Source organism: Lacerta agilis, chromosome 11, assembly GCF_009819535.1.
Source record: "Lacerta agilis isolate rLacAgi1 chromosome 11, rLacAgi1.pri, whole genome shotgun sequence".
NCBI lineage: Eukaryota > Metazoa > Chordata > Lepidosauria > Squamata > Lacertidae > Lacerta > Lacerta agilis.
In genome coordinates, this window is record NC_046322.1 from 8,788,587 (window position 1) to 8,801,799 (window position 13,213).

The following is a 13,213-nucleotide window of genomic DNA, read 5'->3' on the forward strand; positions in this document are numbered from 1 at the left end:
TGAAGATCCTTTTTTTTTAAAATCCTTCTTTAACCCTAAGGCTGTGGAGCTGGCAAGCAGACTGAAAGTGGTTATGGGGTGTTTAGTCCACAGTAAGTTGTTTGAGAGAGCTGCCTGGCAGGGAGGGGAAATAGATGTGCATTATTTCAAGGACCACTGAATCCTGATTTTCCTGCCAGTGGTACTTATGGAAAACTAAAAGGGAAACAGCAGATTTGCAGGCAGGGTACAGAAACAATGTCCTTTTGGCCACATCCGCACCACACATTTAAAGCAGTTTCTCTGTTTCTACTTTTTAACCCCCTTTTCTCTATTGTCCCTTTCCCTTCTTCTATTGCTTCTTTTTCTTGTCTTGCAACTTAGGTAGCTATAATAATAATTTAAAAAATCTTATTGGGAAAAAATAAATAAATAACGCACATGGCTTCCCGCAAAGAATCCTGGGAACCATCATTAGTTAAGGGTGCTGGGAATTGTAGCTCAGCGAGGGGGGTAAACTACAGTTCCCAGAATTCTTGCCGTGGAAGCCTTGGGCTTCAAATGTATGGAGTAGATGCAGCCTTACAGTGTTTTTCTTGAGCATCCCCTGATGAGTGCTAACGTTGTCACACAAGGGCATTGGCACTGCACCTTAAGAACAACGGGTCTAGATCCTCAGCTTTGTCAAGTACGCTCAGGTTTGGTGCGTTCCCGGAGGTGAAATAAAAAATCGTTACAGTGATGTGCTCTATTTCTGGCCTAAAACCACTAGTTAGTGTGCTTCTCCTGTTTGTCACGGGCTCCAAGGCAGGGTGTGGATTCCTGCAGTGGAGAGAAGTTCGGCTTCAGGCCAAACAGCAGCCACCCTACAGGTTTGGCTAAGCGAGGGAGGGTGTCGGAAACCCCAGCTCACGAGGAACGCAAAGCCTTTGAAGAAATGTATGGTTATCAAACATTATTGCATAAATCTCTCAGTGTCGTTATTAAAAAAAGAAAACACCACTCCACCCTCTCCTACACAGATTGCGCTGTGCCGATCCGCACAGCCGCAAGTCTGTTTCAGAACGTGGCAGCTGATAACCGTACCACGGGGACTCTTTCACAAGACACGGATGCAGAAAGGTGCCAAAGCAACCTAGTGGAGACCCTTCCCCTTACAAAAAAAAAACCAACCCAGTTGTGCAACTTGGTTCTCGAGGCCCAGGGCTGCCGGTGCATCGTCTCCCTTTCTTCCTTTCCTTTACATGACTCGGGAGAAGAACCGAGCTTCCTCCTGTCCTGACCCCTCAGCAGCAGGTGCAGGCATCTGTGTGTACCCTCAGAATGCCTCTGCTGTGCATATGGAGGAAGTTGAAGATTTCCGAAGGCATGGCGTGGAATCCCGGCCGAGGTTTGACGTTGTCGTAGTAATGGTGGGTGATAAATATCCCTGAGGGGTTCATCGGGAAAGCCCAGAATCCAAAGAGGTGCACTTCCTCGCACAGCTCCAAGGCCGCCGTCACCAGGATCAGGCCCGTGCTGATGCGCTTGGCGCGGACCCCTTGAGTCAGCCAGTAGCGCGAGACGTTGATCAGGTACTGCGGGTGGAAGAAGTAGACGGCCTGCTGGGACTCAAAGTCGTCCAGGACGTACCGGACCCGGGTGGAGACATCCGTGTTGCGGGTGTTGTAGAAAGCAGGGAGCAGGACCGAGGCATTTTCGTACACCTGCAAGACCTCGAAAAAGGGCTTCCTCCACTTCTCCAGCTTGTGGAACCTGATATAATTTGGGAGGATTAAAGGGAGAGCAATCAGAAGAGAAGAAGAGGAGTTTGGATTTGATATCCCGCTTCATCACTACCCGAAGGAGTCTCAAAGCGGCTAACATTCTCCTTTCCCTTCCTCCCCCACAACAAACACTCTGTGAGGTGAGTGGGGCTGAGAGACTTCAGAGAAGTGTGACTAGCCCAAGGTCACCCAGCAGCTGCATGTGGAGGAGCGGAGACGCGAACCCGGTTCCCCAGATTACGAGTCTACCGCTCTTAACCACTATACCACACTGGCTCTCAATCAGGGAGACTGGAGAGCCGAGGCAACTTCACAACTCTTCCAACCGCTGCCAACGCTAGGAACAGTTGTAGGTTTTGTGCATCCTATTCCAGGCAAAATAGCAGCAATATAAGAGAACCAGATAACAGCAACAACAACAACAGCGAGAATGTTGGTAGCCAGTTACCGGAAAGGAAATTATATCCCAACAAAGGGGGAATGGTTAAGTAAACTATGTGAGTAGCTGGAGTTGGCAAAACTGACCGATTTAATAAGGCACAAATCAAAAACCGTAATTCAATGGGAATGCTTAAATGATTATTTATACAAGCAGGGCTCAAATACGTAAGTTTGGTTGTGTCTAGACTAACCTTGTGAAGAATACAGAGAACATAAAGATTTGATGGACTATGAAAGAATCTAAGGAAGGAAAATGATTGAAGAACAGATGCGTGGTGAATGCAGTGGAAGTCTTTTGTTAATATTTTAACTAAGATTTATATCTTGTAGTGTTTGAAGTATGGATTTGGTAATATTTCTGGTTATGAAAAGTATTTCTTTTCTTCTTCTTTGTCCTTTTTCTCTTTTTTCTCCTTTCTTTTTTGGTTTTTATTGTGTGAAATATGTACATAAGTGTGTCTATAGTGTTATGTATTGTTCTTTGTTTGTTTTCTTTTTTTCTTTGTAAAATTTAATAAACTATTTAAAAATTTTAAAAAAAAGAAAGCGAGAGAACCAGATAACAGATCGGTAGGGTGGCCCCAGTGGCATAGCATGGGGAGGGCCAGGGGGCCATGGCCCGGGTGCAAATTTCTGAGGGGGTGTAACCTGGTGCCCCCACAACAGGCTCCCTCATCAAGGTTGGAGCCACGGGGAGACCGGGCCCTTGGATTGGGGCAGTGCCTCCTTCTCTTCATGGCCTGCAAAGGGACAACTGTGTGCACCCAACCCCTGGGCTGGCTGGCTGACAGGGAGGGAGGGGGAGGGTGCTGCAACCCCACCCACCAAGGAGGGAGGGAGGAAGAGGAAGGCAGGAAAGCACTGCTGGAGCCAAGTGTGTTGCCCAGAGCGCATCACTGCAAGGACAGGAGGGCGAAGTAGCACAGTGGTGCTCCTAGCTCGAGTTTGTCTGCCTTATCTCTGCTCCCAGGTTAGGGCTAGTTTGCAAGGAGAGACTCCATTGATTAGATGCTGGCCAGCAAAGGGACTGACCGCTGCCCAGTTCACCGCATGGGGCGCAACACTTGCCCCGCCCCGGGCACGGGCAACCCATGCTACGCCCCTGGGTGGCCCCTTTTCAGACCTGCACGGAGATTCATTCCCCTGTGTGCAGTCATGGGTTTATTGTTTTTCACATGACTGGGTATGTGTTTTGATTCCACAAAGTGGAAGTGGGAAGTTACATATACAGGATGTTTGTCTTACTGTGTTTCCTAAAGTAGGACTTTTGTCCTTTGTTCTTTCTCTTTGCTGTCTGATGCTAGAGAGAGAGAGGGAGCCATGTTGAACTGCTCCGACTGTGCATATATGTAATAAAGTAGGTTGGCCAACATGCTAAGTTGCTGTGGTCTGTTACGCAACTGTGCAAACCTCTGTGGATGCCTAACAGTGTGTTGATGTACTCCCACATCAATCACTATGATGTCCGGGGGCTGAAGAAGCTGAGAAGCTCCCGAACGATCGCCCAGGAAGGAGGGAACATGCCAGCCGGGCATGTGTCTCTGCCAGGGTCCTACGTGTGAGTAGGCTGTTTCCTGACAGTATTGCTCTCGCTTCTGCCACTGGGGTGGAATATTGAGGTGTATGAAGCAAAATCTCAGTTGCAAGACACCTTGCTAGTGGAAGGGAGGCAAGAAGGGAGGACAAGGTTTGTTTGATGACTGTTGAATCTAAGGGATGATGGTTGGGACTTACTGGGCAGTGATGAGCTTATAAATAAATTCAGATTAAATCAGATACCGTATAAGCCAAGTTGGGGAAAATAGCTCAGAGAGTTCCTGAGCCAATCTGATCCAAGCCTTTGGGGGAAGCTGCCCATCTGTACGTCTAACCACTGGGTGGTGGCTTCTCTGGACAGTGGCTTAGGTCATGGATATGAGGCTGAGCTCCCAGGCCTGCAGGGGCTTCCCCATTCACTTCAATGGAGGAGACAGCTCAGTGGGATGAATTAGGCCCAAGCTCAACAGTCCATGAGGTCCCTGGGAGTCTCAGGGGTCAAAAGATAAAGCAGATCTCCCTTTGCAAGAATGCAGAAAGAGCTCCACTATTAGGCAAGGAGCTCAGCTATACAGCTACAAATATAACGTTTTAAGTGCATTTTAAGTGCATTATACAAACGTGACAACAGGTGGCGAAGGTGAGCTTATGGCAAATTCAATATATTTTCCAAAACATTTTTTTACAAAAGTATTCTCACAGCATTTTTTATATGTGTCTAGATTCTACCAAGGAGTCCTGACCTAGTAGGTTCCCTCCCCACTGCCACGGAAACCTCAGGTTGACGTGGTGACCTCCAGTCATTGCTAAACGACAACTCCCATCAGCTCTGGTCAGCATGACCAATAGTTTGGGATGATGGGAGTTGTAGTCCAACAACACGGGGTTGGCTATCCCGCCACTGGTCTCACCAGCACCAAAGAGCCACGGTCCGGTCAGTAGAGGTAAAAGGGGGGTAGTTGAAGGGAAGGCAGGGACTGGGAAGGATCCGTAGCCTTCCCCCCAAACCAGAGATGCAACGACAACAGCTCTGGATCTGGCCTCGTAAATTTTCCTCCCTTGTTTCTAAGGGAAGAGAATTTTTTTGAAAAACCTGGAAGGGGACAGAGGATGGCAGAAGGGTGTTGCCTTACCCACCTTTCTGCCCTGCTGATGGGAACATGGCAGGCCGTGGCGGTTCATCAATCTTTGCTTTCCCACCCAACCACCCACTTCTTCCCCGCATGGCTTCAGGACTGCAGCCCAAGAGAGTAAACTCTCTCTGTTTCTGGCAGCATGGTGCCCATTCTCTGGATATGCGAAAGAAAAACATGTCTGGGGGCGGGGGAGAATTAAATGGGATAGGCCTCGCCAAATTTAACCTCTTTCAAGTCCTGCTGATTTCAGTGGGCTTGAAATCAACAGGAGTTAAAAGGCCTCCGGCGTGGGTAGGCAGAAATACGCATTATATTAAATAAGTATATATCCTGTATGTTTTATTGTGAGATCCAAAAACCTGGAGGAGGAAGTAAGTTTGAACGGATGGCGTTAATCGTTAGGCGTCCTTCTTCGCAGCAAAAGAAAAAGGCAATTAGCCAGAGGTTGAAACGGAGAGACCTGTCATCATTGAAACACTGGAGGTAGGATATATTGTACAAGTTGAAACTTACAGGTACCAGTCATATTGAGGGTGTTTTTTTTGTATACTTCTTAGAGGTGATAGCAATTAAGCAGCACAGAAATTGTCAGAATGATTGTAAAAAAAATAGAGAGGGCAAACAAGGAAATTTTGGGGGTGAAAAACTGTCCCTATCTATTGTGTTTCTGGAACAACAAGGTACTATAACTATAACATTTATTGGGAGTCTCGTAAAGGCAGATAATTAACGGGACGTGGGTGGCGCTGTGGGTTAAACCACAGAGCCTAGGGCTTGCTGATCAGAAGGTTGGCGGTTCGAATCCCCGCGACAGGGTGAGCTCTCGTTGCTCGGTCCCTGCTCCTGCCAACCTAGCAGTTCGAAAGCACAAAAGTGCAAGTAGATAAATAGGTACCGCTCTGGCGGGAAGGTAAATAGTGTTTCCATGTGCTGCTGTGGTTTGCCAGAAGTGGCTTAGTCATGCTGTCCACATGACTCAGAAGCTGTACACCGGATCCCTTGGCCAGTAAAGCGAGATGAGCGCCGTAATCCCCGAGTCATCCGCAACTGGACCTAATGGTCGGGGGTCCCTTTACCTTTACCTTTAAAGGCAGATAATTAGCGAATTTATTTGTATTTCTTTTTCTCCTCTCCTGAAAATGCAGAGCATCAAGGGATATTGCTGTTTAATGCATTACTTATTGTGGATCTTATTTATTTTTTTCAGTAAGGAAGAAAAAAAAATATCAAAAAAGAGCAGGTGAGATGTAGGATGGAAGTCTGCAGGGACCTTCTGAACACATTTTTCCTCGCTGAGAAGAAGGGCCAATTTTCTTCTGATTTCCAGTTGCTATGAAATTACGAAGTCAAGAGCAAGAACCACCAGAGCTAATAATAAGGCGCTGTTGTTCCTTTCCTGAGGTTTGTCAATTTCACAAAGTCGCAGGAGGAGGAAAGTGTAGGCAGAAGGGGGCAAGGAAGAGACAAATAACTGACCTTTCGGTGATTATGCTGGGGTTAACCGTCACGACGTCAGTCTTTACACCAACATCCACAACGTATTTCTCAGAAATGGGAGGCAAATTGCACCTAAAAAGAACAGAGCAACAAAGAAGCCATTATTATTTCTCTCCTTCAAAGGAGCTAAGGTGTGTAGGCTGAATAGACTGAGAGAGAGTGATCTGGCTTAACGGAAGTGGGATTTGAACCTAGGCCTCCCTGATTCCAAATGAAGTGGGGGGTTTCTTTCCCCTTCTGCAGACTGCTTCCACTGAAAGGAATATATTCCTGTGCCCACTGATACAGCTGGTTAGAAATCATGCTCTCAGAGCCACAGGAGAAATGACCCATCAGGAGAAGCCATTTTTAGTGGCAACCCTCCATTCTCCACTTCAATTAAAGAGATTTTTAAAACAGGCACTCCTCAGACGTTCCCCTCGGTCCTCTTTCCCCCCTTTGTTGTTGTTGTTCAGTCGTTCAGTCGTGTCCGACTCTTCGTGACCCCATGGACCAGAGCACGCCAGGCACGCTTATCCTTCACTGCCTCCCGCAGTTTGGCCAAACTCATGTCAGTAGCCTCAAGAACACTGTCCAACCATCTCATCCTCTGTCGTCCCCTTCTCCTTGTGCCCTCCATCTTTCCCAACATCAGGGTCTTTTCCAGGGAGTCTTCTCTTCTCATGAGGTGGCCAAAGTACTGGAGCCTCAACTTCAGGATCTGTCCTTCTAGTGAGCACTCAGGGCCGATTTCCTTGAGAATGGATAGGTTTGATCTTCTTGCAGTCCATGGGACTCTCAAGAGTCTCCTCCAGCACCAAATTCCCCCCTAGATTGGTGTTTCTCCAACTTGGGTCTCCAGCTGTTGTGGGACTACAACTCCCATCATCCCTGGCCACTGGTCCTGCTAGCTAGGGATGTTGGGAGTTGTAGTCCCAAAACAGGCCTAAGCTTGAGAAACATTGCCCTAGAAGATGTTCAGCACAAATACTACATTTATATAGTTAATTCTGTCATCAAAAACATTTCAGAAAGAATCAACAATAGGGGCGGATGCAGCATGTGATTCCTTAATGTAGAACATTGTTTAAAATTACAAAAGGAGGGGGCGGGGCTTAAATATAGTGCCTCTTGTGCCATACCCTGAGAAACCAGGTACGTGAGATGAGCAGTTTCACCCTCTGAACTCTAGGTGGAGCCAAGCATTAGACAGAGTAGTGATCTCTAGACCTTCCTCCTTCAGAGAACTCTGGCCACTTTGGATTTGTATGCTGTGGGGGAACACCAGTGCAAGGAACAGGAGCCATGGCGAAGGGTCGCCGTAGCTCAGTGGTAGAGAATATGTTTTGCATGCAGAAGGTCTCAGGTTCACCCCCCCCCCACTTCTCCAAGTGGGACTGGGGATGTCCCAGTCAGTGATGACAATACTGAAATAGATGGACCAGTGGTCTGAAGCAGTGCAAGCCAATTTCCTTCCTTTGTAGGTACTAAAGGTGAAGAAAGGTAAAGGAGCCCTGGACGGTTAAGTCCAGTCAAAGGCGACTATGGGGTTGCGGTGCTCATCTCACTTTCAGGCAAAGGGAGCCGGCATTTGTCCACAGACAGCTTTCCGCTGGGTCATGCGGCCAGCATGACTAAACTGCTTCTGGCGCAACAGAACACCGTGACGGAAACCAGAGCGCACAGAAATGCTGTTTACCTTCCTGCCACAGTGGTACCTATTTATCTACTTGCACTGCCATGCTTTCGAATTGCTAGGTTGGCAGAAGCTGGGACAGAGTAACGGGAGCTCACTCTGTCACGGGGATTTGAACCGCCGACCTTCCAATCAGCAAGCCTAAGAGGCTTGGTGGTTTAGACCACAGCACCACCCGCGTCCCTGTAGGTACTACAGCAGTCTTTCCCAACATGGCTCCCTACTGATGTTTTGGACTAGAATCATAGCCATTGATAGCCTTCTCCCCCACAAATTTGTCCAATCCTGTTTTAAAACCATCCAAGTTGAGATCCATCACTTCTTCCCTACTTCTTAAGTCAGGGATCCCTTCCCACTCGCTCTCTTTTACTGCCTGGTATTGACGATATGTGCAAGGCCCAGTGAACCATGTGTGAAGAGAGATCCCACATGTTGCTCACATACACATTAAAAACTCATGGCAAAACATTCATGTGCTATACACAACTGCTAATCCCTTGAAGGAATTGCACAAAAACTGTTACCGGAACACAAAATCGGCACTGTCGATCTCCCGGCCACATCTGCTGTTCTTCAGGATCCCCCCGTTTCCAACCACAGCACACTTCTTGAACTGGGAGCGATAGTACGGCATCTCCTAGAGCGAAATGGAATAAGCCGGTTCATTAGAAGTGGCAACCCTCGCAGGAACTGGTTTTGTTCCCTTGGATGAAAGGATGGAACACAGTTAACTCTGGGCTCGTACATGCACACACAGGTATGGTCATCTCTTGAGTTTTCCCTGCATCTGATTACTCTACAGCAAGCTTCCTCAAACTTGGCCCTCCAGATGTTTTGAGACTACTATTCCCACCATCCCTGACCACTGGTCCTGCTAGCTAGGGATCATGGGAGTTGTAGGCCAAAAACATCTGGAGGGCCGAGTTTGAGGAAGCCTGCTCTACAGTCAGTGACTGGCAGTGCAATGGATGGACTGACTCTGCTGGAAAGCTCTGCTGTTGCATTTTAAGTGATACGTACAAAACATCCATGTTATTAGATCTTGGTGGCCTCACCCCCTGCCCCATCATGACCAGCAGTGACCAGGACACTGAGTTGGAAGCTAGTGTCCCAGGCTAAGGAACATGACCAGATTCCCAGCTCTTAGCCTGAATTCTGGTGATCAGAGCCCAACTGAACCCATCAAGATCCCAAGGAAACAAGTGCCCTCCAGCTACCTCACCAGTGCAATGGCCCACGAAGAACACAAAGGTGGGAGGTCATGGAGTGAAAGAAAAGTGCTGGTTTTCAGGCCAGAGTTCTGGACCCTTGAGAGTCTCCAGGGCTCCAACAAAGTGGGAAGAGCATAGGAGACGTAGACTGGACGCACGAGTCTCAAAAGTCCTTGTTTTATGTTGGAGCAAAGTGCTCACTAGGAGCTCTCCATGGTGCTGAAGCAACAAGACCTGCCTTGCTGCCTTGCCTGGTGTCTTCCTCCACAGGAGCAAAACAGAGAATACTATAAAGCAGGCATAGGCAACCTTCGGCCCTCCAGATGTTTTGGAATACAATTCCCATCATCCCTGACCACTGGTCCTGTTAGCTAGGGATGATGGGAGTTGTAGGCCAAAACATCTGGAAGGCCGAAGGTTGCCTATGCCTGCTATAAAGGGCGCTTACCAGCCAAGGAAATTATTGTCAAAGAAAACACTTAAAAGTCATTTCTATAGCTCTGGAAAACTCTGCACACCAATCTAGCACCGCAGCAGCTATCCCCTGCTTCTATGGAGCAGTTGCAGCAACAGGGGGCCACTTCCCCTCCACCAGCTTATGTACATTGCCCCGATGGGTTGCACATAGACAGAGACTACGCCTGCATGGAAGCTGTTTCTACACCTGCTTCAAATCTCTCCTGTGGTGAAGGGGAGGGGAGGGAAGCACCTGGCCTTTCATTTGCCTGGTCTGCCTCTTCCGCCTCTTCCTCCAGCTCTGAAGCCTCCCCTGCCTCTGATTCTTGCCTGCTGGCTCATACAGGTCCCCACAGGCCACCCCTCTCCCAAGTCAGACTCCAGCCCCACCCCCCAGTGCACCCTGCCAGTCCCTGAGACATACACACACACACACGCATATCATGTGCAAAAGGCAAGGCCTACATCTGAAGACACAAATCTGCTGCCACCATGAGCAGTTTTTGGCCTGCATGGGTTGAGCGAGGCGTGGAGCATCAGCAACCACAGGGAAGGGGCACAGTTGACTGGCATACAAGCATAAGATCCAGGCTTTGCAAGTATAGATCCCATAAGCAGGCAAGGCCAGGAAAAGACCTTTGGCCCCAGAAGACTTGGACACTTGCTATTGGAACTGGGATTAGATCAGGGATGGGGAACATGTGTTGCTCCATATGCTGTTGGACTACAACTCCCATCATCCCTGACCATTATTCATGCTGGTTGGGGCTGATGGAAGTTGGAGTCAAAGCCATCCCTGGTTTACATGGACAAACTATCTGACGCATTAGCTTCCTTATAATGTCTGGCACCTCACGGAGATGGAAAGACTTGCTTATGTAAGCATGCAAATGCTGCTATTAGTACATGCATAGTTTATGAGCAATTCTGCAACAGTAAAACAAAAATACGTCCGAAGGAAACAGTGACATGAAATGTGGTGTGGTGGTTGTTGTTGTTGTTTTGATGTTATTTATTTATAGCACACATTACATGGTGCTCATAATGGCAGAAAGCCCAGTGACGCAACAAAGGGTCCCCTGAGATTTGGGGACAAAGAGAACCATGTTCAGAGATGGACCAGCAACATTAGGTTGGAACTGACATATGGGAAGCAATAACACCAAGGGTCAAACGTTTTGATTGATCCAGCACGCAATTTAGGAAAGGGATCGAAAATAAAACTGCCCTTATGGGGAGCTGGCTTCAGGCCCCAGGCCCCGTTTGCAGACCAACTCCGTTTTACAAAGATGTCTGCAACCGTGACATGAAGGCTGGTGACATCAACCTTGCCATGTGGGGATCTCTTGAAGATGACGGCAGTGCCTGGAGACAGGCAGGCAGTCATGCATTCAAAGCAGTGGACCAGAGGAGGAATGACCGCCGGGAGGAGCGTGGGAAGGAGAGACGCCATGGTGCATCTGCAGCAGCACAACCAGATCGCTTCACCTGCATGGATGCATGACCTCACTGCCCGTCTTCAGGTTGTTATAAGTAGTAGAAGAAGAAGAGTTTGGATTTGATATCCCGCTTTTCACTACCCGAAGGAGTCTCAAAGCGGCTAACATTCTCCTTTCCCTTCCTCCCCCACAACAAACACTCTGTGAGGTGAGTGGGGCTGAGAGACTTCAGAGAAGTATGACTAGCCCAAGGTCACCCAGCAGCTGCATGTGGAGGAGCGGAGACACGAACCCGGTTCCCCAGATTACGAGTCTACCGCTCTTAACCACTACACCACACTGGCCTTCCAGTAGCCTTCCAGACTGCTGATCAAGTCCACCTGCAACCACCTTCTATGATGCTACAGTATTGGCATCTGTAAACCACTTAGAAGCCACCTTGGTAATATAAATTAATTAAAAACAGTAATAATGCAACAGTGCTCCCAGACCAACCACTGAGCTCACCGTAAGGAGCAATGCGCTGTATACGTAAAGCACTTTGAAACTCTTAATGTGCTATATAAATGCTAAGCGCTGCTGTCAGTCAGTCTTTCAGTGTCAATATTGGGCATGACCTCGTTTTCTTAGCTATATACCAGAAGCAATTCTGCACTCATCCCTGCTAGAGAATACTCGGCTGTTGATCAGTCATTTTACACAAGGATATGATACTCCCGTGATGTAAAGCTGCTAAATATAAACTAAGCTGCCTATCAGCTGTTGCACAGGAATGTGACGGCAAAGAGAGCAGTTGGCCTATGATCAGAACGGTTACGCAGCAAGTCATTGCAGCGCACATGATGATAAGATTGCCACCCGACGCACGCCTCTGAATAGAAACGGCGTCTTGAGATTATGTTAAGTCAACAACATGTACTACCGCACCTTTGGAAACATTCGGAATATTTCTTGATTGATGTGAAAGATGCCGCTTGTGTCCACTTCGTATTTGAGTTTCGTTCCCAGAGGAGTGTTCTTCTGGGTGGTGAAGAGGAAGGCTGGGGCATTGCAGCACCTCGACAGAGTAGCCCTTAAAGAAGGAGCAACATGGTTACGTGGGTCAACCGCAGCACAGGACGAATGCAGACCCTCGATCCAGGCAAACACAAGAGTATGGGAGGGAGCTCCGAGTCAGCTGCTGTTTATGTCAATGTTGCATTTATACGCCACTGTTTCTCCACTGAGCTCAAGATGCCATGCATGTGGCCCCTGCCCTAATTTCACGTGGCCCTCAGCCTAATTTCAAAAGCCCTCTGTGGTGAGAGAGAGATCTCTCCTGGCACCAGAGGCCACCTGGGCAGAGGAAGAAGAGGCAAAGAAAGGGGGCAATGAGGGTGGCAGAACAGAGACAGAGGGGGAAGTGAGGGATAGAAAAAGAGAGAGAAAGGGGTGTGGGGGAGAGAGAGAAAGAGAGTGGGTAGAGCCCCGCCTACGTTTTGCTTTGGCCCCGCCTACCACCAGCTTCAGACCCACCCTTAGCCACCCCGTGTTGCTACTGTGAGCAAGTATCTTCCATCTTGGAAAAACCAAGTTCAGACCTTCAGTTACAGTGCCTGCTGGGGTCCTGCCACCCCCGAGCTGAGACGCCTCTTACTTGAACTGTCTGGCTTCGGTGATGTTCATCTCCCACTTGCACATCTGAAGGTTCTTCCACCTTTCAAACAACTCTGTCTGCTTCACCCTAAAAGCGGGAAGAAGGAGAAAGGATCTTTTAATTAAACTTAGAGGGTGGGTGAGTCCAAGAGGCTGCCGACTCCCAACGCTGAAGCAAAGTTTGCCACTGCGGTGGGAACTGGCCTGAGGTGAGCAAACATTTACAGCTCGGGGGCGACATTTCCTTGATATATAAAACTAGGGCAGCCCCCTAATTTTATATACAGGTATTATTAATTGCCGTTTATATCTGGTTCAACAAAATAGCACGGAGAATGAAAATAAAACCAGGGTCTAAAGAAGATTAGAAATGAACGCAGAAGGGAGGATGAGAGGAAGTCCCAAAATTATGTTAGGAATAAGATAAGGATAGTTAAATAAG

General features: G+C 48.2%; 1 protein-coding gene across 2 annotated transcripts in view; it reads right to left on the reverse strand.

The window, feature by feature from the left end:
• Positions 1–1,177: 1,177 nt before the first annotated feature.
• Positions 1,178–13,213, reverse strand: part of ST8SIA5 (ST8 alpha-N-acetyl-neuraminide alpha-2,8-sialyltransferase 5) — a 47,942-nt gene continuing 35,906 nt past the window's right edge. Inside the window, exons 3-7 of one of the 2 annotated variants that reach the window (XM_033164426.1) lie at positions 12,773–12,859; positions 12,064–12,208; positions 8,555–8,667; positions 6,335–6,427; positions 1,178–1,734 (exon numbers count right to left, since the gene is read on the reverse strand). In XM_033164426.1, the coding sequence (XP_033020317.1) occupies positions 1,266–1,734; positions 6,335–6,427; positions 8,555–8,667; positions 12,064–12,208; positions 12,773–12,859 (907 nt within the window). In that variant the 3' untranslated portion in view covers positions 1,178–1,265. The remainder of the gene's footprint in view (positions 1,735–6,334; positions 6,428–8,554; positions 8,668–12,063; positions 12,209–12,772; positions 12,860–13,213) is intronic. The other variant, XM_033164425.1, reaches the window with a different exon arrangement.